Raw genomic sequence first — 26,404 nt, forward strand, 5'->3', positions numbered from 1 at the left:
TGTGACCTCATCAGCGAAAATACATGAAGCTGTATGCTAAAATAACAGCTTATACAGTATGTGTCTGTGTATATGTGTGTGTGTGCATATGTACGTGTATATCAGTGTCTGCATGGAACATCAACATTTTGACATACCAAAACAAGAAAGAAATGCACAAAGTGAATTCCAGATGTGCACTTTGTTAGAAATGATGCTTAATCGATATAATACTTGTTCAACAAATAAACATTATCTTGCCAAGAATACACTCACCCAATAGCGATCACCTTCTCAAAATGTACATTGTGTACAATGTTATTCCGAGTTACTTGGCCCAAATCTCTAAGCATAGTCATACATGCCTATCTCAAATTTGCAAATGAGTAAATGCAGGTACATGCCTGCATGTCAACACTAAGGCCTTACGACAATGAACGCCCAGCTACTGCCTATAGTCATAAATGTCCAGACTCGTAGGCCCGAATTCAAGAAGGTGGTACAATTTTTGTCCATGGTTTAAACCATGGATAAAGACAGTAGTTTTGCGTGGGGCGCCAAGTGTCGCATAGCCTATTTCGTTACGAAATCAGTCATTTCGTCGACAAAATGACCATGCGACACTTGGCGCCCCGTACAAAACTACGGTCTTTGTCCAAGGTTTAAACCATGGAAAAAGAGTGTACCACCTTCAATTTGTGAATTTGGACCATAGTGGATGCAATTGCCATGATATGTAACATTGATTATCTGAATCATGTCACATATCACTCTTTGATTTGTCCCTCAGATATGACATAAAATGGCTGTCCCATGTGTGCAAGACAGTCACTACCCATGCATGTCAAAGATCTTGCCTCACCCCCTGCAAAGAGTAGGATGCAAACCCCATAACATGGTGCACCCAAAGTACACAAAGGAAAATGGATGGGACTAAATAACCCCTTGTTGGCTGCCCCAGGTGACTATACCTATAGTCCGCAAACAGTATCAACCAGGGCACGTGGTGTAATATGAAGGAGAAGATATCTGTCTGATTGTAGGCTGATGATATTCCCATCCTTTAATCTGTACTTATTTTTATTTTAGAACATCATATCTCCCACACAACTGCGTGTATCACCCACAATTATTGTTGCTTGTTCGGACCAGACTACAGGCAGAGAAAGAAAAAAACAATACTTATCCAGCACCCTGTGATGACTGTGTTTTCTTGAATGGCATGGCATTTCTTTCTTTCTCCCCACCCTACTGCATTTTTCAACAGTGCAGCTCAGAGCAGCTCATTCAAGTCAAGTCCACGGCTAAGGATTTTCCATCCAGTTTGTTCCTACAGTTGTCACTGAAATAACAATACACCTTCATTATCTTGATATTGTCGGGTGAGAAAGAGACAGGCGTTAAGTTGCCACTAAAGCCATAGTGTTCAAGACTATTTAATGCCCTTCTCATTCTCAACCGACGATATGTGCCCTGTGTCTTGCCACGTTGCTGCTTATTCAAGCAAGATTCCAATTGTGAATCAGCCATACAACTGTGACTTCCTTTTTTCTGAATCGGTTCTTTCAGAACATCACATCTTCTTCATCCTCGGCTTGCTGCACCTTGCTGTGGCCCTGTTTGTAGAGGCTGGATTCCATGCCGGTCTTACTCTTGGCCATGAGGGGCTTCATGGCTGCCTGCAGGCTTGGGTAGAGGCGTGGGAAGAGAAGCTCCTGTCCAGCCAACAGCTGCTTCACTCGGTGACGCTCCTGTTGGGAGAGGACAGAATTAGTTGTGGTTGTTTTCAAAGGGAAAATCCAACTTGAAAATTAGTTTGTGGGAACAGAAACAGAAAGATTTGTAGAACAGGACAGAGACAGTTTGAACAAATTCTGATGAAAAGTAAGAAAAGTATGTTGCGATCAATCCAATGCAAATTGGCAAGCTTGTCACATACAAGCCCCCCCCCCCCCTTGCTTTGTACCATAGAATTATAAATTCTAATTTTCCCATCAAGCAAAATTCTAATTGAACACACACCCTTGGTACAACCCTGTAAATATTTTTCTCTACAACCCCTGCATGCTAAAAATATATTTATTCCATCAATGACAAAAAAAAAAGAACTTTTACTAAATTTTCATGCAAAAGGCAAATGGAAGGCGAGCTCACATGGTACATTACAGCGTTATTAATTTTTTCTTGATGGATCACAATTAGAAAAAAAAACAACCACACATAAATATCTGTACAATAGTTTTCATCATAATTTGCTCAAACTTTCACTGTCTTGTTCCTCTCATGTTTTTGCTTCCATTCACACAAAGTGCTTCAGGGTGGACTTTGCATACACGGTCTGTAGTCAACAACTTTCCCCTTTTTCAAACAAAGGCATACCAATAAAAAGCTACATGTACTTACCTTTGGCGCCTCGAAACAGGCAGGACAATTTTCTGGGATGACTGGAAGTTTGGCCTGAAAAGAAAGTTATGATTCAAGAGGGGCTGAAACTACATTGTAGCAATCTTTAAAATCAGCATTCATTATCTCTGCTTCCAGAAATAAAGACCATCAGCAACTGCAATGAGCATGCAGTGATAAAATCACTGACATAAAAACAAATGACTTTGTATACTAAATACCCAACATATTTTGCGAGGTCTTCAATTTTGTGATTTTTTTGTGAGTCGGGGTGATATTTAAGAATTTTAATCATGCGAAAATATAAAGTCCGACCCAACACAAATGCAAAATGCACAGGTATATTAATTCTGCCCATTGCTGTACTCCACGAGTCTTGTGAATCAAACCACTCAGAAAATGTCAGGAAGACCAGATTACACTCACTAAATATATATCATAGCATATAAAGAGTACACAGCATTTTAAACTGACTGTCTTGAGCCCTAGAGAAACAGGTGAATGTTAATGTTACTTTAACTCTTTAATATCTACTAGCACTATTCACTTCTACAAGATGCCAATGTGATCCTTATATCCTGGTCTTCAGGGGGTTAACAGTAATCTAATGCTGAAATCTGTCCCTAGGACGGGACATTCTGTGCAGTTACTGTGTGCAGAAGAAGCACAAAGCCAATGGCGATAGGTACACACATGCCCAGCAATGATTGCAATATCCTAATTCTTCTGCAGGATGCTTTATACATTCCAAGTGAGCTATACATCCAACACTCGGCAAATTATTTTACCATGGAAAAGAAAATTGATGCACTAGAAAGTGCTTGGAAGAATAGAACAAGCACTCGGCGCACAGGAAAATTGATCTCACCTGTTCTGCAAAGTCTCGCAAGTCTTTCTCCCTGACGTAGACAAAGGGTCGTATCACTCTCAGGTCGCCTTCTCTGTTGAAAAACAGAGGGCAGCAAACAGAAGCAACATAAAAACAACTCCACAGGATTCCAACCATCACCATAAGTACATGTATACACAGTACACCATATACCAAAATTATGATGCACCGTTTCAAAGCAAGATAAGGAGGGCCAACATAACAGTGGTGAATGAACCTAAGTTTACATGTCGCAGACAATGCCAATGGTGCCACGTACGGCACTGTTGCATAAGCGAGTAGTAGTGCTACTTTCAAAGGTAGCAGCTGATTCGATGTTTTCTGTATTTTTCTGTAACGACATGCAGGAAGGGTATTCTTGCACTTACTGTACATCGCTGTATCATTAAGTGGAAAGTATCTAACAGACTTATCTGTACACAATGGAGAAAGGTAAGAAATTTATCAGTCACATGATTACACCTTGTGTTATCTCCATGCTAATTTTTGCCATTCTTACACATGCCTTGTAACTTTGTATTGCAAGGTATGAAAGAAGCAATATTTTGCTTCAACACTTCACATTAATTCAAGAGCAAAGTAAAAAAAATTGGAACATGCTCTAATAATTTGCTGACTCATGCTATCCTGACAGCGAAAGACTCTTAAAGTTTCATTCGATAGAAACGAGAACGTACTTTACAGAGTAGTTGGCTTTCATAGTCCTCAGAAGTCCGTTGTGAAATACTGACATCAGGAAGCTGTGTAGAAGAAAAAACCGCCACAATTTGATTTAGCATTGTAATATCATGTCAATGGGATACTGAAAGGACTTGTTATGGTGATGGTAAAAACACACACAAAAAAAGAAAAACTAGAAATGTCGCTACGGCAACTGGTGTATGCCTCCGCCATAATACATGGTTCTCCTAATAGGTCTATAGTACAATGTCTTGACAATGTGTGATGACAGTTTCACACAATTGGCAAAATATTAAAATGACAGGTTTGCCACAAACGTGCTGAATGTTCACTTTCCTAGAACTAGGTTCAATTGGATGAATGATTAAAACGTCAGAGTGCAGGTATTTGGGGGAACTGATGATTTTCACTTGACTTTTGACCCTTTTACAAGTTTATGCATTGAGTAATTTTCAAGGTATTGAGAAAAAGTATAATTTCAGTATCAAATGGTAAAATAGTATCATCGAAACCTGGCCTTTGACCTTTGACCCCACAGTTCCAAAGAGAATTACTGTCAGGTAGAACATGCATAAATATGTAAGTTTCATGACAATACCTTGAGTTATTTTTGAGATATGGAAGAAAAAGTGCAATTTAGCACTTTCACTTGACCTTTGACCTTTTGACCTTTGACCTTTTGGCAAGAAACTTCCCACAGAATATATATTGGGTTATACATGCATACATCAAGTTTTAAAAAAATCCTTCAGGCACTGCATAAATATAAGGAAAGTAGTTATATTTTGAGGAGTTGAACTTGACCTTTGACCCCTGACCTTTGACCCATGACCCCCAACTTCCCTAGATAATCACTGCCCATCGGTACAAGCATATATACTAAGTTCCATGAAGATACCTTGAACCATTTGCGAGATATGGAGAAAAACATGAAATTTCAATTTTTTTTTCACAAAATAACCTGTGACCTTTGACCTTTGACCCTGTGACCCTAAAATCCACATAAAGTATCATCCTCCAAGGATATACCCTCATACCAAGTTTGATGCAAAACCACAACACGGTTCTTGAGATATCGACAAAAACAAAACGGGACGGACGGACGTACGGACGTACGGACGTACGGACGTACGGACGGACGGACGACCCGAAAACATAATGCCTCCGGCCACTTCGTTGGCGGAGGCATAAAAAGAAGAAAAGAAGCATGCACAAGATTTACGACTACAGATCTGAACAGAAACGCTCAAACAACATATTCCAAAGACATTTAAAGCACTTTATAAAATGCAAAATAAAAAGAGCAAGAAATCAACTGCTATCAATGACCTTACAAACAAAGGCTAAGGTCTTGGGGATACCAAGTATACTGATGATTTTTTGCTGCAGCCTTAAAAGCAGACAAATGGTGTATCACCTCTCCGCCAAGTCATCCAAATGTTGGCCCATGGCCAGGACATTGTAACCCTCCCTGCGTGCGCAGGCGTAGAGGCGGCCGCGCTTCATGCGGGAGCAGAAGCTACAGATGGAGTCGCAGCCGTCTGGTAGATTAGCAGCTTGCTCTATGATGCCTGGTGGTGGGGGGAAAAAAATGGAGGCCCAAATTTACAAAGGTGGCTCAAATTCATTCCATGGATTTATGCAAATTTCGACTGCGCAAATGCACATAACATATTGGTGGGATCATGGAATCTTTGGTAACATGCGCATGTTGTATATATGCCTAATTCGTGCTTGTTTTAATCAATAGAATAAATTTAAACCATGCATTTTCTTTAAACTTCTTTTTTGAAATCTTTTTTTTTTTTTTTTTTAATAGTCAAAGCCATCCTTTTCCTCATTACTTTGCATATTTCATTTTTTTATGTTTTCTTTTTGGGGGAAATATTTCCTAGTATAAGTCAAAATAATTGAGAGCCAGTTAGATATATAAGGTATGTTTTACAGGAGGGAAGAGGGTGCAATGTCATATATTTGCATGATAATGATAACCACGGTTAAACGCTTTTGTCTACATGCTCGTTGCCCGTAATCTTAATTCACTACTTTTCCCATATTTGTCCGAGGAATCATCTGAAAAACAGAGGAAATTCACATAACACAGTCTCAAATATCATAAATGAAAGAGACCATAATAGCATGCTAATTCTAACCCAGACCATAGGTACAGGTGATGACTGCTTTTATGTCACTCAATTTTTTATTCGTTTTTTTTTTTTTTTCATTGAGAGTAAGTATCTAACATAAGTTAAAGAACAAAGTTCTGCAACATCAATTCTTAAGCCATCCCATGCAACACAATGTTAGGACATTGAAAATCTGGCAACAAAACCTAGTAACACATTAATTTAGAGATATGCCGTTGATATTGTCTTTGAGTCCCTCTGAGTACTGCAAAGTCTATTAAGGGAATGATATGAGCTTTTATGAATCTTACACTGCTCTTCATAGAAGTAAGGCAGACCCAGCTTGGCCAAATAACCCTTTAGAGGACTGGGGTCAAATGAGGGCGTCTGGGGGTCAATGGTCACAGCTCCAAGGTCAAAGTTGATTCCCTGTCATGACACAAAACAACAAACGGAACTTACACAAAATTTGTACTAACTATCAAAGAAATTCACCGTCAATTTAAGAAAAAAAAAAAAGATTTCACATACTTTTAGAATGCTTTTACACATAATTCATTCTGTGATTTTTTTTCTTTTTATCACTGAGATTGCAGCACACTCGCAAATTAATTTGAGTATTTTATGATCAGAGCTAAGACAGACAAACAAAAAGTAGGCCCCTGTCTAAACAAGTGCAACTTTGACATCAAACTGATTCTAAAAATATGTCACTTCAATTACTACTTACGGAATATATATCAATATAGAGTGTGTAGTAAATGTCTGGTGAAGAAGTTTGCATGATGAAGTGAACTTAAAAAACAACAACAATTCTAAATGATGATTTTGAGTGATACCATACCATAAAACTTGCTATCTTTGTAATGACATAATATATACTGGTAATTCAACACATGGGAAGTACACTGACTTCACACTTGACAAATGCTGCCACGATGCAAACATATCCCTAAAAAGTAATGATTCTGTATAGCATGATAGCATTCGGGCAAGACAGTAAAAGTAAATTCGGAGAGAGCTAAAAAGGAAGCTGAAGAAGATTCTGACCTTCTTTCTGGCGACAAACTGGTACTGCCTGAGGGTGTGGAGAAGGGAGAGACTGTCCTTACCCCCAGACAGACAGACCAAGACTCTGTCTCCATTACGTAACATGTTGTACTCTTCCAGAGCCTGTTGGCATGGAGACACAAATAATGTGATGATACTGTCAATAAAACCAACAACTGGAGGGACGTCAATGAGAATAAGAACTTCTCAAAATGTGTAGATGTCATTAAAACAATTACTGTAAAACCAGAAATTTTTGCATGCGTGAAACTTTCGCAAAATATTGTGAGGAGCCAAGATTCACAAATTGAAAGTGTTTGTCTCCATGATGCTTTGATTGACATTGATGATTCACAAAAATTTTATGCCTCAAAATGGCAGTCGTCACCAATTTTACTGTATTGGGGCACTTTTGTTTTTTCAGCCTGGCAAAAGTGAAATGGAATCTAGAGAATGAAAAACAATTGAACAGCATTTTTCCCTTCAACAAATGACCCTGTATACTTTCTGTTCACAAAAATGCCAAAATGCAAGGTTGAAGTTTATCATACCATGAGATATCTGATTCTAGAGACCCAAGTAATTTGGTATTGATAAACTTCAAAGAAATTTGGAAAACTAAAATGCTAGAAAAAGAAAGGTGTGAAAGTATAGCATTCACCACACTGTCAATGATGAAAAAAAAAAAGTTAAGCTCTGGGGACTGCTTCATGAAAGTTGTCAGCCCTGACAAGTTGTCAGTCTCCGACAGTTTCAGTAAAATCCTTGGTTTTGATTGGCTGTGAAGCTCTGCTCACTGACTGTTACTATGGTAACTGTCAGAGACTGACATCTTGTCGGGCCTGACAACTTTCATGCAACGGTCCCCTGTACTCTGTCAATTAACATTTAATTGAAAACTTGACTGCTATAGAAACCTACAATGTACATACCTGCAGTGTGGGCTTAAAGATCTTTTTGGGAGGCACCTTAAATTTCACAGTCTGCACATCTTTTCCATTCTGCCCAAGCTCTGTGGAAGCCTGAATGTCATCTTGCTTCTGACATAGTGTATCTCTTTTGGATGCATCGTGACTACTTTGGTCATTACTTCTCAAATTCTGTTCACAGCTCTCTGACTCCAGACCAGTTTGTTTCTGGCATGGCAGGCAAGCATTGGTACTGCTGGAGTCTGCAACAAATTTTGAAAACTCCTCTTGCTTGGTTCCACTTGTCACACACTCATGCCTCTCTGGGACTGCGCTGCCCTCTTTGTCAAGTGATAGGACACTCATAGCTTGTGTTCTGATATCTTGAGAGCAGGTACCGTCAGAGAATGTTTTGGGACAGCTTTCTGGGGAAGTTGTTTCAAGAGGATCTTCGTCGCACCTATCCTCTGCAACACTGTTCAACGCTTGTTCTTTCTTTGTTGCATGGCAACTTGAGACATTTGAATCATCTCTTTGCTGCACACTTCTCAGCTCTGTGCTGCTAGATGGCAATGGGACTGTAGAGTTCTCCACCGATTCTCCTCCATTTTCAGACAGATTACATGACTGAGGTGACAAGTCCTCTGAGGCACCAAATCCTTCATTGACGCTGTCGATGAACAGCTGTGTGTTGTTACTTTTCCTGCTCCCATCAACTCTAGTCCTGTCATCTAATTCGCCACTCAACCGAGGACCAATGCCTCTTCCTGCTGCCATGGCAACGGAGGACAAGTTCTGCTCCTGCTGCAACCCACCGTCCGCAGTGTCAAATGCATTGCAGCCATTGCACAAAGGTTCTCCGTCCTGAATCATATCAGACCTGGCTGAGCTGGATTGCACAGGAGGCTGGACATTGCTCAAGGCATTCCTCCTTTTCTGCAGTTCTGATTGGTCCAATGGGTAGGTGGGGGGTTCAAAGGGCAAAGGTGCTGTTGGAACTCTCTGCTCGTTCTTTGACTTGAGAATGTCACTGGCCTCACTCGGTAGCATGAACCATCTCAGGCGTGATGCTTCTTCATCAAAAAGGAGGGTCTGGTCGGGCAGGGGAATTTGACTCTGAAAGAAGAGAATGAAAAACGTGTGTCTTTTCTAATGCTAAAAATCACTGACTTGAATGAATTGATGATAATAAAAATGATGGCCTTTCACGCCCAGTTTCCTTAAAGCTTATTTCTACTTGTCCAAACAAATTCCTCTTGACCAATATTTTGCAAGGCTGTGGAAATACAAACATGGAAAGGATCTACAACATTACTCAAATCACACACCACACAAACAAACAAGCAAAAACTCAGAATGAATTCATTTTCAAGTCCTTGAAAACTGGACAAACACACAAAAACAAGATATTCTTGGAAAATACCTCACCTTCTCTGCTTTTCTGAATACGTCTGCTGCTAATTCCAAACAGTGCTAGGAAGGGAATACACAAAAGACAGATCACAACAGACTTTAGAAGCAGGCACGCTGTTGAAAAACTTGAAAAAAAGAAGAAGAAGTCAACAGTTACGCAAATATCACCCAAATGGTAGAATTCATATGATAACAGGATAATCCAAAAGTATGTAACAACAATTCTCGAAGGTACATAGGGCTGATTGTTTAATAGTTCATATTACATAAGCTGCTCTAACCTTCTTACTGTACAATAACTCAGGGATAGGCAGATGAAGGGATAGCATTTCACTGGCCACATAGATAATTTTGTTGCTTTTCTGTGGAATCTTACAGAAGCAGAAGGATCCCATCATAAACAAATCTCCTTGTAACTGCATTTGTCACCACATAGATCTGTGCCCTAATCTATGACATATTGAAAACAAATGGAAAAACAGTATAGTATAGTTGCAACCTGGATGGCAACAGCTTATCAGCTATCTATAATTTTCAGCTTATGTCATCATAAGCATAATTGAAGTGAGTTGAAGAGATGTTTGATGTCGCGTTAAGGAAACAGAAAGCACCCCCCCCCCCAAAAAAAAAAACACAAAAAAACAAAAAAACAAAAAAACACACACACACACACAAACAGAAGTCATTATCTCAATGACGCTTACTGTGTAATTCTCTGGCAGGGGACCTTTTGTTTTGACCTTTGTCACCGCTGGGTAGGTCATGTGACCCGAGGAGTAGGAAATGGAGCCCAGCCAGCGTCGGTCTTGAAACACCTGGTGGTTTCGCTGCTTCCACTCTCCTGTCTCTGGGTTGAATATGTACTGTGAGCAGCAAAAACCAGCAAGAAATGGCTATCTTAAAAAGGTATGGCAATGCACAGAGTAAAGAAATCTACATTTACTGTCATCTGTCACGCAAGAAGAAAAGCTGACAATGTCCACAAAAATCGAAGAAAGTTGATACAATTAAAAGCTACAATGCCAGTTTCCCTCAGAGGAATATTTATTTTTCTCTTTGTGTGCCCCCTGTGTGCCACATTATTCTGAGAAGGCAATGCATGAGCAATTTTGGTAAATATGTTTTCTTTTCAGAGCCATGTAACTTTTTAAAGAAGCACTTATGCTAGAAATTCACTACAGCAAAATTGTTGAAAAATTTGCAAGCTTTGCTGTGACGTAAATATCATAATAAAACTATGGCTTCGACATTTCCAATGTACAGTGGCACATTGCAATGCATGGATTGGCCTACACATGGTCATGTAAATGAGCAATATGTGCAAAGTCGGTGAGCAGTAGACTGCATTGGGCAAGCAAACATGGCACACACAGTGTTAATAAGATGTTTGATGTTTCAAATGTATGAATCAAAAGTATGTCTGATGGTCTTCTGCAATGACGGTGTATTCCAGAAGAGACAGAAATAATACATCATTTTGCAAGTCATGAATGCAGTCATTCACTTATTTCTTTAGAAAAACAGAGAACTATTTCAGAACGGCATTAAAAATAAAAAAGAACAACTCCCTGAATCAGTGTCCGCCAATTACACCTGTTTTAGTCTTAACAAAAGGCAAATTCACTTCATTAAACCTCACAAAACATCTGCATGCAAATCCTGATACATGTTTTGCACTCTGATATTAAAGATATGAACAACTACAAAAAGTTGTACACTTTGTTTGAAATAATATCACCTGAAGATGAAAATCCAACATTACCTGAGGTAGAAGTTTCCATCCATGCTCTGCTACCATGGCAACTGCATCCACAACAAAGTTGCTCTCTTCTTTACTCATGAAGAATGGGATGTTGAGGCGGGCAAACCCAGGCCTGCACACAACACAAACTAAACTGCTGAAACACCAATCTCATTCCACTGACAGATTAGAAGAGGAAGATAACTCCACTAGACATTCAAACTGCATCAAAAGTTCTTGCATAAAGCATACGGCATAATTGCATAAGCATGCATCACCATTCATGATACAGTTGCTATATGTAAGTCTCTCGCATCACTACCAATAGCATATAGTAAATCAAGACTTCTTTTAAGTTTTCCTATTCTAAGCTTAGCCTACTGAAGCACTGATTTACAGCACTCTGCAATTTGCTTGTCAGACAAATGTTTGGAGGGCTGACCGTTCGTGTTGTCATGTGATTGGCAGAAACAATCCATGAACATGACAAATTCTGCAAGCAGATCTAAGGTGGTATTGCCACAGACTGAGTGTCAGCCATTGGACTGCCATCTGTTCTTGCACAATGACATCTAGATAGAGCATCTCCATGTAGAGATAGTTTTGTCAAATGGTACACTGTAAATATGATCTGAAGCTTAACAATAGTTATTTGCTTTACAACAGAAAACATGTCACACATGTACCCAATCCAGAAATGTAATACTAATACCATGAAAATGGAAGCAAAACAGGAAAATATTCACCTCAAAATTTCTCTCTCTGAGTACTCGCTATATCTCCTCAGATGAACCCTGTCCAGTCGACTGCAGATAAGATTGAAAAAAATAAACAATCAATCAACATGTGCAGTCTTTGTAACATGTGCGTCCACACCCATTTGAATAATCCATACTCAGTTGTTGGTTCCTTCAATGTCTTTGCTTGTTAGTTATGTTGTACTGTTATACTGTTCACCATGTGGCTTCTCTTTGTCTTTAATAAATTGAGGAAAAGAACACCAAAAAGATATATTTTGTACCTGAAGTGTACCAATACATCAGTACCACATGCATGATATTATCAAATCCGACTGTAGCAGACAAAGCATATTTTCACAAATAAAATTGAAATATAGAAAGCGATGAAGTTCACATAATATCAGTGATGGAAAAAATTAATCAGTGCATTAAAAAAAATATCTTATGAGAATATCTCATCCTTTCGACAAACATTTTGATGACAGCCTAAAAATGATATTGCGACGATTGAGGATTACAACTCAGTATCTTACTCCAAAGATGAGTATGGAGTGAAGCAAAGAGTATCAAGGAAGTGATATACGATTGCAAAGCTGAATCTTGCCATATTAGCCGCATATTTTGTGGTGTTTTTATTCTCACGAAATCAATAGGTCGCTTGACATTAGCAAAATCAATGACATGCTACAAATATTTCCTCCTGTAACACAAGTGCATTGTGAAATGTCGCAAAGATTGGAAATTACTAACTTCTCTCTTGAAAAGGGGTAATACTTCTTGGTCATTCCATCAATGTGGTTTTCAATCACCAATTCAGCAACTCAATGTCTTAGAAGTCCCAATTCGTGAAATAACATACTCAAGATAATAATACACTTGGTATGTCGCATATGGTATTACCAAGCTATTTGCAACTTGTCAGATTATCCCCTGTCTTACCTATCTTCCAGCAACATGGATTCAATCTGCTCAGCTGTATGTTCATCTATACATAGGAGATCCTACAAAATAAACAGAAACAATACAAAATAAAAATTTACAATGAGTGAGGTGTGTGATACAGTTGATGTACTACACAGCTTTCAACATTTTTCTTCTTCTTCTTTCCTTTCAGATTCTATCTCCATTTCAGGATTCTGTGAGCACAGCACATGAACTCAATAACACAAGCATTTACTGACATATCTCTGCTTTGCTGTTGTTACTGGTGAACTTCACCGGTGTACGGGGCTAATGTAGGTTACCAGTGACATGTGACTGTTCAAGTGATACAATCTTTTCTTGAGTACTGGTGAAAGTGGCATCTGCTGATGTCAAACCCCTATAGTGATGTTAAAATATGACATGGTTATGGAGGTTTGAAAGGTAGATGGTGTTTTGTATAGTGTGGTGTAAAGTGTCAGTGTAGGATGCCATGGTGTAAATGGTGTTGCCCATTTACTGTAAGATGCTTGGATAGTGTGGCTTAATGTATGGTGTAAAGTGTTTTGACAGTATTGTCCATTGTCTGGTTAGAGAATGACATAATCAGTATTGTTTAGTTACAGGTGCAGCAACGCTTTGGTATGAGATCACAATGAATGCCTATACAATGTACTCTTTAATAAACAGTCACAAGTGTCAGAACAGAGTGTTAGAGTACAGAATGTCCACACATACTATGTAAAGTGTAAATGTTAGTATCTTGAGGTGCACAGTGTTATCTCTCTCTCTCTCTCACCTGGGCGTAGGGACCAGCGCAGGCACACCCGCCCCTCGCCTGGATCCCAAACAGGTCATTGAGGAGGGCGCAGGTGAAGTTGTGGTGGAGGAAGTGTCCAGTGCGGGGATGCCTGACGAGGAAGGAGATGATTGGTAGGCGTGGCTGGGAGGTGGGGCCCAGGATGACCAGGTTGGGGGAGGACCGGAGCCGCCCAAGCATTGACCTGTGCATGAAACGATTAGGAATCATTAAATCCATGCATTCATCATATTGTAAGTTTGAAAAGTCCCTGAAGTGCTTTGGATAAATCTGAAGGTTCTGCTCACCATGAAAAGATTTGACAAATGCCCAAAATGCAACATTTAGCTGTGTTTCTTATAAAAACAAACTCTTCTATAAACTCTTCTATAACTCTTCTACAAACTCTTCCAATAAAAATGTGAATTGTGATGATTGAAAACAGCAACAACAACAACTTATGATTCTAAACTACTGTTTTGGATATCTTGTATGAATAAAGAGAAAGAATATTATTCTATACATTGTGCTTGTTTTTCTTGCATGGTACAAAGGTCACCAAGGAAGACTGCAAGAAGCACAAGACTTTCACTACTGAGAGACTCAATTTTGCTGACTCCCCTGCAATCTATAAGGTATTACGTTTAGAACTCACTGACAAACTTGAACAGGTGCCATGCACAGACATAGCATAAGAAACTCATATTTGGAATGCACTTAAAGCAGACAAATCTTATGCTGTGAATGACATGCCAGTGGCGGATCCAGGCGGGAGCACACTGGGCACACACCCCCCCCCCCTTTATTTTTTTTGTTAAAACAAAAGAAATGTAAAAAAATGGAGGGGGGGGGGTGCATGCGCCCCCTCTTTACGGAATTCCTGGATCCGCCCCTGCATGCAGACAAAATGTTTACCTAACATTATTCTTTATTGAGTGGATTGAAGTTGCTTCTACTTACTTGCAGATTTCATGCTCCCTCTTCATGATCATGTCTGGTCCAATAGCCTTTGTGACAGAAAAAAAAAATTGAAATAAAAAAACTAAATCACAAGGACATTGTAAGGAGGAGGATAAAGACAATTTTACTCTTTCCTATGAAGAGAAACACACAGAAGCTGATTGTAAGGCTTTACATCAGACAAAACAAAAACATCAAATGATGAGAAATTTACATGAATTCAGAAAATGTCATTATAGCACACTAAAGTCTAAATTAACTCTAAAGAAAGGGAAAGCCACTTTATAAAGTGATGCAAGAAAAACCAAGTTCACATTAAATTGTATACAACATATATTTCACTACTAAAATTTTGCCCACTGGGACTTGTAAGATAATTTCATAAATGATTGAATTAACAATTGACAACTACAGTGTATATCATTCTTTCTCGGGAGTAAATTTCGTGATTTCCCTTCTCGGATTACGATATCCAGTGCATTTGCATTATTGGAGGGAATATTTTCGCAAGCTGTTTATTTTCACAAATACAAGACCATTCACAAAATCAATGTTATCACAAACAGTGCGAAATGAGCCCTGTATACAGCACATTGTAATGTACATATTTGACGATGAGCTGATGTATTTTGTATATTCAAATTTACCACTTCTAGATTTCTTCATCTCACAAACTGAGTAAACCACAATCTCATTTGTAAACCACTCTAAATGCCCTAAATTCAGCCTCTGCATTCACCCACACTGAAGACTGACCTCCTTGAGCTGGAAGACCAGCCCCGCCCTGATTGCTCCAACCATCGATGGAGTCCCTCCTTCTTCTCTCATCTCAACCTGCTTGAGGTATCGGTGACTCTCTCTTCTCACCTGTAGAGGAATGACACATTACTTCCATCACGATATCTCAGCAATGTTTCATGAAAGTTGTCAGCCCTGACAAGTTGTCAGTCTCTGACGGTCACCATAGTAACAGTCAGTGATCAGACCTTCTCAAAAAATCGACGCCAAGGATTTTACTGAAATTGGCAGAGACTGACAACTTGTCAGGTCTGACAACTTTCATGAAATGGTGCCCCGCATGAATACCGGACATTCTAGAACACCTAATCAAACAAACAACAGAAGTCACGATGATGAATGGAAATATGCACTCGTAAATTGTGTTTACAAACCCCACAAAATCCTACTGATACAGCCATCATAACATTTATACTGCATATGACTTAACACCAAGTGCATGGACAACAACAAGAGATTAAACCAAATTTTAGATGTGATATATTTAAGGGGGAATTTACCCTAAATACATATGTGGATTCAGTGACTGTAGTAATATTAGTAGAGTACATCAGTTAAGGGTACAACTTGTAAATCATCTATGAGAAAAATCCATTAACTAACTAGAAATGTCGCTTTGGCGACTGGTATGCCTCCGCCATAATGCATGATTTTCCCAATAGGTCTAGATAGTACATGTGGACACTGTGTGATTACATTTTCACAAAATTGGCAAAATATTGGAATGACAAGTTTGTCACAAATGTGTTGAATGCTCACCTTCCTTGACGTAGGTTTAATTGGATGAATAGGAGAGCATGTATCTAAGGATTTAAGGACTTTAACTTGACTTTGAACCATTCATACATTTAGGCATTGAGTAATTTTCAAGGTACAGGTGTGGAGAAAAAGTGCAATTTCTGAATTGAATAGTAAATTGTTACCATTTTCATCTGGCCCTTGACCCTAAAATTCATGAGATAATTACTTTCAGGTAGAACATGCATAATATGTACTAAGTTTCAAGGTAACTTGAGCCACTTCCGAGATATGGAGGAAAAAGTTAGTTCAGCACTTTCACTTGATCTTTGACCTTTTGACCTTTGAGGCAAAAAGAGAAGAAAAAAACTTTCCAGAGAATTTCTATTAGGTTACACACGCATACACCAAGTGTAAAAAAATAACCCTGCTGGCATTGCATAAATATGAGGGTAATAGTAAAATTTTGAAGTCTTGCACTTGACCTTTGACCCCTGACCTTTGACCCCATGAACCCTACATTCTCTATATAATCACTTCCAGTCCGTACATGTATATACTATGTTCCATGAAGATACCTTGAACAATTTTCCAAGGTACAGAGAAAAAAAAAGAAGTTTTAATATTTCTACTTGACCTTTTGACCTTTGACCTTTGACCTCATGACCCAAACTTTCACCAGAGAATCTTAATTGGGTAATACATGTATACACTAAGTTCCAAGAAAATATCTTCAGGCATTCAATAGATATGGTGGAAATAGTGAAATTTTATGTATTTGACCCTGACCTTTTGACCTTTGACCTTTGACCTCATGACCCAAACTTTCACCAGAGAATCTTAATTGGGTAATACATGTATACACTAAGTTTCAAGAAAATATCTTCAGGCATTCAATAGATATGGTAGAAATAGTGAAATTTTATGTATTTGACCCTGACCTTTCGACCTTTGACCTCATGACCCAAACTTTCACCAGAGAATCTTAATTGGGTAATACATGTATACACTAAGTTTCAAGAAAATATCTTCAGGCATTCAATAGATATGGTGGAAATAGTAAAATTTTACGTATTTGACCTTGACCTTTTGACCTTTGACCTTGAGCATGTGCACCCAAAAGTTGATAGGCACAACTTCACCCCCTAATACACATACATGCCAAGTTTCATTAGAATACCTCAACAGGTTTCGATAGTTACCTTGTCCACAAAATTCATTACGGACGGACGGAAGGACGGACGGACGGACAGACGGACGGACGGAAGGACGGACGGACGGACGGACGGACGGACGGACGGACGGACGGACGGACGGACGGACAACCCGAAAACATAATGCCTCCGGCACCACTTCGTGGCGGAGGCATAAAAACTCATATGTTTTTATATACTACTTTCCACAAACATGGAATATTCATCACTCATCCTGGATTGGGTAGGAACTTTACACCATACGTTAAAAAGAGCCACACAAACTTACAAAGAAGACGCTACCACCGCCTCCCCCTGTTGGTCTAGGATTGACAAAGAGAGCCTTCTTGGCCACAAGGATACCCGGTGTCTCCACCCCGCCCACAAACTTGTGAGGAGACAGGAAGATGGCATCCTTGTGGGCCACTGACTGGGAGGAGCTGGAAGCAATCAGAGGGAAAATAATGACTATCAAAAACAGTTACAAAACATGGGAATTAATATATATCTCCTCAGTGATATACTAATGATTTTCATACTGAATGAATTACTGATTAAACAAGTGAGCATATGATTTCATGAAAAGATTACATTTGAATGGGCCTGGGAATGAAAAATTAATTCATACACCAAAAATTACTGAATATGAATTACTGTGTAGACTAAAGAGATGGAATATAATGAACACATAAGAATTAATCAAATATGAATGTTCAGACAAACACCATCACACAAAATAAAGAATTAGATACTAGATGAACAAGTACATAGTTCACATTGGACATGCAGCCAGTTAAAATCAGAAATAGTGTTATCAATTGTATTGAACTTACTTATTACTTTTCAAAACATCTACTTTCTCTATGAAATGGGTCCTGCATAGACATAATAAATACCTGGTTCTTTGAGTTCTCTGTTTTTCAAAATTATCTGTCAAAATCATATCTCTCTTCTATACATTAGCATTTGGACTACATGTTTTAAAAAACATTGGAGAAACATGAACAGTACATACCCTGAGACCACTGGGTTCATGTCAACCTTTACATAGGGACCTGGTGGAATACATATTTCAAAAGACTAATTAACATTTACATATCTACATCTGGATGATATGAATGCTTTAAATTATTATCATACATGTAATGGGGAAAATTCTGACTTATCTCTCAAAAGTTGAAATGTAATATAGATGTGTCCCCTATTCTGAACATCAGAGTGAAAAAATACAAGTAATCTTAACCAAGGAGACCACACATACATGTATAACAATACATAGAGCTCTTTTACTGAGCATTTCTAGCTTTGAGTAAATGATTCAGAGTAAACACTTAGCAATATATGTATTCACAGTTATGCAGAAACATTGGGTGACAACCTTTCCATCTCACAGTAATAAAAGATGCCATAAGTGTGCACCAAAAGAAATTCTCTTGAAACATTTTAAATCACTGAAATAAACAGTAAGGAAATACATTGTAATGTGTAATGGTCAATGTTATTTGACTTTTGCCAATATAGCAATTCATCAGTGAAATATTTTGCAAAACTGAATGAGCCCAGGATAGGGGTCATTCCCACATAGCACTGACTCATTGTGCTTAGCTGACCAAAACCATGCAAATAGAATGACAGCGCTCACCAGCTGTGGCATAATCCCAGAAGGCGAGGGCCTTGTGGCGATGGAGGATGGTCGTCACGGCAACTGTATCCACCAGGATGCCCGTTACATTTGAAGCTGCTGAGAAACAGCCAATCATTTGCCGCCCACAGACTGCCCATTTCTGAGTGCAGCGTAAAAGTCAAAACATCTCAATGAAATTGAGCAAGCACTGTCAGATCACCATGATTGTTCAGTGGTAGTTTCGCTGGTAAGATGTCAGTTCTAGAATAATATGACATATTATTTAAAAATAAAATGAAAAAATAAAAAAATCCTACCACAATGGTGGTATCTTCCTTGCAAGCATTAGGTCTGGGAGTTAAGAAGCCTTCCTACAGCTGAAATGATGAGCTTCTCCTGGTCAGGTCCCTTCCAGATATTATGGACTCACAGCCAGAGGATAATGTTAACATTCACGGAGAGTTGAAATCATGGATGCATGCAATTACTAAGTATGCCCTGTTATTTCATATAAACATTTCTACCACACATTATACAGGACTGAAATATAGTTTACATGAATGCACATTATTATTTTTTTTTGCCCCACCTGCTGCTTCGTTTAAGAATGTGCATATCTTTTTTTTTTTCCATGGAAAATCACACACACACAAAAAGAGTTCACAAATGCTAACTTCTGCCTGTCTTGGCTCAGCTTGTCTTATGAAATTTTCACAACTTCAGTTTCTAACACTGAGTGATTGCACACAAAAACAGAATGAGCAGAAAAAACTGGCATAATACTCACTTGAAGCTGTGCTTCCAAGGTCTTGAAGTCAACTGAGCCTTCTGAATCTTCAGGTATCCTCACTATCTGTTTGGGGTATTCAACATAAAAAGAAGAAAATATTTAATACCTTGGCTCATTGTTCATGATCACATGCCACAGGACGATATAGATCAAGTACCACTTAAGGAAGCAAGTCATTGTAGACACGAATATTACATGATTAGATTTTAAGTGACAGATTCAAACTTTGCACATGTCAATGGAAAAACTCACCTGGGCACCTGTTTCTCTCCATGGTAACAAGTTTGAATGATGCTCATATGGACCCACGAAGACAACCTGTCAAAGGTGAGAAAAAAAAATGAAGCTGACAAAATGAGTTTTAATCCATCTAAATTAAAGAGTGACACTTTTTAGTTAATGTGAAAATATACACAGCAATATCTTTTATCTAGAAAATCTACATACCTAGATATTGCAACCATATATAGAAGTGCTGACTTTGTTGTTTTGTTCTTTAAAAACAGTTACTGCCACTGAGAGAAACTGTGGCTTTGCATTGCAATTAAAAACCACATAACACTATCTTTTGTTACTCTGCATCTGATATTTCTTTTTAATCTGGGAGTTTCACTAAATGCAGTGTAAAGACTTGCAGTGTCAATACTACAGGAAATCATTCGTATTTCACAATCTAGATTAGAAACAAGAACAAAACAGTTTCCTCGGAGAGACCTACAACAGGAGGATGTCAAAATAACAGTTACCTTACATGCATAGATTGTATCATTTAGTAAATATATTTTTCAAATGAAAAACTTTGATTGGAGTTCTAATTACAGGTGGTTCTTGCAGCTGGAGAGCATTGACCAGTTTGTGGACTGCGGCCGTGCAGCCAGTGCCGGTGAAGATAACAGCATCATGCTCACTGGCATTCACAGCATTGCGGACTATGTCCCTGCAATAACAGAAAGATGGGGCAGAATTTTTGAAGCCTAAGTTCAACTTCCTGTTACAAGATTTGACAGAGTCCATATTGAATATTCCCTTCGCAGCCTGGTAAAAAAAAAAAAAAGAATAACAAAATTAAAAAAGCAACAGAGTTTCATCATTTTATCACTCATCATCAATGGCAAAATTATTACATAATTACCTTGAGGACCAATATCTTTGAGGGCAATGAGATTGCAGTCAACTATACAAAAACAAAAAAGAATACGCAATTGTTTCTGTTTCTGTTAATAATTGGATTTCTAGCTTGAAAGCTTTTAATATACTTAATTTTTAAAAACTTTCAGTTCAAATAATGGTCTTGTTCAATGGCATTTATGCTACTATGCTGATATGCATAGTACAAATCACTACATCAACTTTCCACACAGTTTGGAATATCACTCTTAAGTTTGATCTTGTTCTTAAACCATGATATTAAAGTGAAGGCATTTAAAGACCAACTCTTTTTGTAAACCCCCTATCGAAAATATGATCATTAGTCCTTCCACACTCAAGCAATAATCTGCATTATATGAGAAAGAATGAAACATTCATATAATAGAGAGCAAGTGCATCTAAATGCTTACCTAGCTTCATGTCTGAAAAGAGTTGTCTGTAATGAGGTGACAGAGGTAGTGGTGTGCGTGTTGCCATAGGTTGGTAGGACCTCATTCCTGATGAAGTCCTCTATAAACTGAAGGGACCTAAAAACAAAAGGAAAAAGAAAAGAAAAGAAAAGAAAAAGAAACCAACATATCAGTTGTGATGACTGATGTGATCAGATGTCTTGGTGGAATCTCAAAGGATAAGAATCAATATAGTGCAGAACTAGGAATTGTACATCTGTGAGAACAAAAGGTGAATAAGAATGGGAGTAAAACACTTGCTGGTATCATTCAGTTTACAACATATTTTACATTTGCATTAAGCAGTGTATGGATTAATCATCTGATAACTGTATGTTTTGATTGGAGACAGAATGTAGATACAAATTACACTTCGGGAACTCCCAGTCTTCTTTTATGCTTATAGCAGCAAGAGTCTATCTACTCTACCTTTCTAATCGAGTTCCTTTCTATACAAGGCAAACATTCAAATTTCATTGGCATAATTTTTGTCACGTTTTACTACATAACTTCAAAATTAGAGAAAAATCACTGCTCATTTCTAGCTCCATCTTCACAAAATAAACTAAGGGAAGTCAAGTGAGAAGATATATGCTACGAGGCATTCGTATCATCATTTAGCTTGAGATTTATTACAGTATATTTCAGAAGCCTCATAGCACAATCAAGAAAGTCATCCTAATGTGGGGGAGGAAAGGGTAACCAGCCTGCCTCTTTCAAGAGCCAGGATTTTTTTTCCATTCTGGAGGGAGAGTAAATTTTGACACAATTTAACTAAGGCATTTCTTAGGGCTAGGTAAAGACTGATAGACCGCTTGTCTCGCTCTCTTGATGTAAGAGATATTTTTGTACATTGCAATATTTTCACTTCATTACGAAGACAGACTATTTTGTCAACTTGGCTGGTGCATAAAGTCTTTAAAAAGTGGTTACCTACCACAAAAAGAGAATGAATTAAAGTATGATGTTATGCCAACAATTACCAACTTTTCCACTTACTTGCCAGAGGCCGTATAGTCACAGTATGTAACTGTAGGATAACAAGAAATAAATACAGTCATATTAGATTGGAAAGTACCCATCATTTGTGTCTTAGATTGCAAATGGAAATAAAAAAAAAAACCAAAACAAAACATAAGGCTGCCTGGAGAGCATTAAAAGGAAGGCTCATTATCATATCATTTCAAACATGGATTGGAAATGCAGCTGAAATCATGTGACTTTACAACAAGTCCTTCAGCACTAAACAGTGAACAATTAATCACAAATACAGCATAGAATTAGAGCAAATACAGCAGCATACAAGTACAACTGCAATCATTTAAAGTCAGCATACACAGCAGCTGAATGCAAAACAATTAAAGACATAAAGATTATAAACAAGACACTTATGACAATGCTGCATACTGGCATTAGTCTGACAGTCCCTGACCAGTAAAAATCACTGTTGGACTAGTTACTTTTTTCAGGAATAGACCAGTAAAAACTGAAAAACTGAGTACCTACTGGTCTGACAAACAGGTCGGACCAGTAGAAAAAATGAGTGAGTTTGCAGTCCTGCTTATGATGATATTAAGATGGCCATAAAAATCCAGCCTTTGCCTTTTAATTCTCATAAGTGAATATGATGGTTTGATCACACCACACATTTGCGACAGTAAACTTCACTTTGTGGAAAACCAGATGTGAACACCAAAACAGGCTGGAGTTATGCAACTAGGAATAGGATGTACATAGCAGAGTCATGAATAAGCTAGACATTGGGCACCTCACCAGCTCCAACTTATCAATTGTGCATGTAGCTCACTAATAATGAAGGTAGCTTTGCTCAGCTGCTCACAGTATGTAGTACTGGTACTGTAGCTTTCTTTCTACAAGTACAAATATAGGTTGCAACCAAAATTCCACAGCTGTTAGCTGCTGCTGCAGCACACAGGTCCTTTGATGTATAAAACTTTTATCACCATGGCCATAGTAGTTCAGCTTCCTTGCGATTAGTAGAGTAGATCTTTTAGGTCTGGGTGCAACAGATGTCAGACAGTGTTAAAATAATCAATCATCACTTCTTTTTTTAATTAATTCTGGTAAGTGAAACTGACATGGTACAATCTTCAAGTAGATCTAGACGATAGTTCTTTAGACTCTAATCAAAATGTCAGATGAGTGCCCCTACTGACCTACCCAGTTGAGTAATTTTGATTTTAATTTCATCAGTCATTTATACACAATTTCTTTACGCGGATCTTTATATACAGGTATGGTATGAGGGGACAGCATGATAATTCTGGACGTGCAAATCTCGGCATAGTACTGACATACAATATGCACAGGACTTGCTTCGTATAGATTAGCCTTACAGAGCATTGGGGGCTGAAATTGGCAAAAATGTGACACAAAAATGTAGAAACATAACAAAATTCACATTTCATCTCAGATTTAGAAGAAGAATTTTCCTGAATTCGTACTATTCTTCAATCCTCCTCGACATTCTCTGTTCATACTTTGTATTTCTGTCATTATCGATTATGTAACATGTGCCTCGCTCGTGATTTCTTATTATCTCCTGGACCTTCTTGGTGCATATTTTGTATTTCTGCTATTGTACACTGTATCTGACTTGTACCTTGCTCGGGTGATCATGCAACTCTCCAGAAGTTTTATGCCGCGGACATTGATTTTTTTTTTTTTTTTTTTTATTCTTCGATGTTTATATTTCCCCAATTTATAAATTGTCATTCCTTTCAATTGTAAATATCAAACAAAGTAAGAATTAATCTCACACCAGCATCTGGGAATCTACACCCTAGTATAAGCAATGATGTAGATTCCTCATATTTCACATGTTTAATTGTCTTAAATGCTGTACTTGACAATTCATCAATGCATTGGTATTGTTATGTTTATGGTTTACTTAGATCTATTCATTTGTTTAAATGTGGAATATGGAACAATAAAAACAAACAAACAAACAAACAAGACATTGATTCATAACAAGATTTCATCGCATAATTTGTTCGAAATGTTCAATTTAAATCTTTTACAGTACAATATAAAATTTGACCAACACATGTCAATTTTCTCATTGTCATCCACTTGCTACAAATAATGTGTATGGTAAATTGTGGGTAATTTACCAGTATGAATTGTGATTCTGGTGCATGGACACGATGTGAAAGACGTCGATTATTCCATTTTTACACCTCACTAAAGTATTTAAGGATAACTTTTTAGAGATGCTAACTTGGAAGTCTATTTTCAAAAAATCTGAGTGAATAATTAATTTATTTGATATAATTTTACAAAATTCGTGATTTTCAGGAATTTGTAAATGACTGGACCCCCCCCCCCCCCCCAGGCCCCTCCCCCTAGTACGCTAGACCTTACATTATTTATGGCCGAAATCTAATCTTCTGAGCTGAACATAGACAACCCCTAGAATTCTAGATTTCAGAGCCTCAAAAAATTAGTGCCTGGTTAGTCGCCGCTGATATGATCCAGTATCCACTCTCCTACCTACATGAGGCAGATCCAGTTTGGCACATAAATTTACATGTAAATTAACGTTAGTTCCCCATGGCCTGGTCATGATCAGGCGCGAGCGCCAGGCCCGGGCCCGCGCCCGGCGGCCTCGGCCCGGCGCGGCGCCGGGCGCCGGCGCGCCCACACCACCATCATACCAAGCAGTTGTTTACCTTCGTGCGCGTGCTTCATCTGCACGAAACTTCACACATACCTTTGCGACGGCCGTATGGACCGGAAAACGTCGAATCACTTCCAATGACGTTGCTGTCTAGATAAGCCATAAAGTTGTTAAATTCATCTTCGCTGAATTCTGTGCTACGACCGCCTCGACGTTGGTTGTCGCCGGGGATTGTGTAAAATTCTCTTTTGCCTAACGATTGGGAGTTCGCACAGGGCGCAGCCATATTGCTATCTGTGTAGCTCGTTCGTTAAGGAGTTTACTTTAACAATAATTATTAATCTCATGTGATATCTGAATGAGATTTAAAACATTTAAAAATACTTATAAAATAGTTTCATAATTTATTAAAAATTATTAATATAAAACAAATACATAAACAGTGTAAATTATTTTACTTTTATTTTAGCCTTATCGGCATTTTAGTCGAGCTTGCAATGGTTTACTGACATTGCGCAAGAAACTTGAAGCTGAGGAGATCGAGAGCGAGCAGATACAGAGAGCAGAGGAAGGAGCTTGAGCAGCCACCGCTCGCCAGTCTCCCCGGCCCGCCCCGCACGCCCGGCCCGGTCAACGGCACACTACCAGCGGGCGCAGCTAACTCAGCAGCTCAGATGTACCTTGTATCTTGTGTGAGTGTTAAAAACAGTAAGTCCACATCGAACTAACGAACTCAGCTCAGCCCGGCACTGACACTGACAGCAGGACATTTAGAACCTAGATGAGTTGTAGATTACTGTGCTCATGTGAAATATGCAAGAATGGCATCAGTCAGAGTGACTGATTTAACACAGTGAATGTTGTGATTTCGCTGCAAAATGCGACTACTTCAAAGCAGGGGAAAGTCGAGTGCATGTAATTTGATCTGTAAATGATTAAACTCCGACAAAAGGAACTCCCGACAAATGTGATGATGGGGGTAGTGTACATTTATTTTTGTTTTTTTCAATGTGCAGATCATTCAACTCGGTTGTAATCTTCATTTCAACTGCTGTGTACAAATGCCACGTCTCACTGCACTGGTATGTCATTACATTAACCGCTTTTGTAGATTTCTTTTTTTTTTTCATATCTTTGTTTTGTCATTTTTTTTTGGGGGGGGGGAGGGGAGTAATTTTGTGAGAAAATATGAACATGAATCCCTTCACAAGTGCAATGTCTGCATTGTTGCATGGGATTGAAGCAATCGATCATGACACATTATAAACTTAATGATTTGTTTTGACAGATGTACCAATTCCCCTGAGACTGTCCAGTTCAACAGGAAGTTGGGAGCATGAAATTCCTGCAAGTCTCAACAGTTCAAAAACTGGTTTCCTCCATGAGGGGCTTGCCTCCTCACATTGCAAGGAC

The 26,404-nt window shown here is 38.5% G+C and overlaps 1 protein-coding gene across 1 annotated transcript; it reads right to left on the bottom strand.

The window, feature by feature from the left end:
• Positions 1 to 25,277, bottom strand: LOC140231827 (uncharacterized). Its single transcript, XM_072311979.1, has 25 exons — positions 25,085 to 25,277; positions 22,351 to 22,381; positions 21,313 to 21,429; positions 20,573 to 20,690; positions 20,006 to 20,071; positions 19,751 to 19,816; positions 18,982 to 19,123; positions 18,355 to 18,394; positions 17,629 to 17,779; positions 15,367 to 15,477; positions 14,611 to 14,657; positions 13,651 to 13,855; positions 12,870 to 12,931; positions 11,937 to 11,996; positions 11,212 to 11,323; positions 10,154 to 10,312; positions 9,465 to 9,509; positions 8,061 to 9,152; positions 7,129 to 7,251; positions 6,390 to 6,507; positions 5,370 to 5,523; positions 3,949 to 4,011; positions 3,251 to 3,323; positions 2,383 to 2,436; positions 1 to 1,730 (listed from the first exon to the last, which is right to left on the bottom strand). Exons 1-25 carry the CDS (start codon positions 25,275 to 25,277, stop codon positions 1,545 to 1,547), a joined length of 3,588 nt encoding a protein of 1,195 aa, XP_072168080.1. The 3' UTR covers positions 1 to 1,544.
• Positions 25,278 to 26,404: the final 1,127 nt, after the last annotated feature.

The sequence above is a fragment of the Diadema setosum genome, chromosome 8, assembly GCF_964275005.1.
Source record: "Diadema setosum chromosome 8, eeDiaSeto1, whole genome shotgun sequence".
NCBI lineage: Eukaryota > Metazoa > Echinodermata > Echinoidea > Diadematoida > Diadematidae > Diadema > Diadema setosum.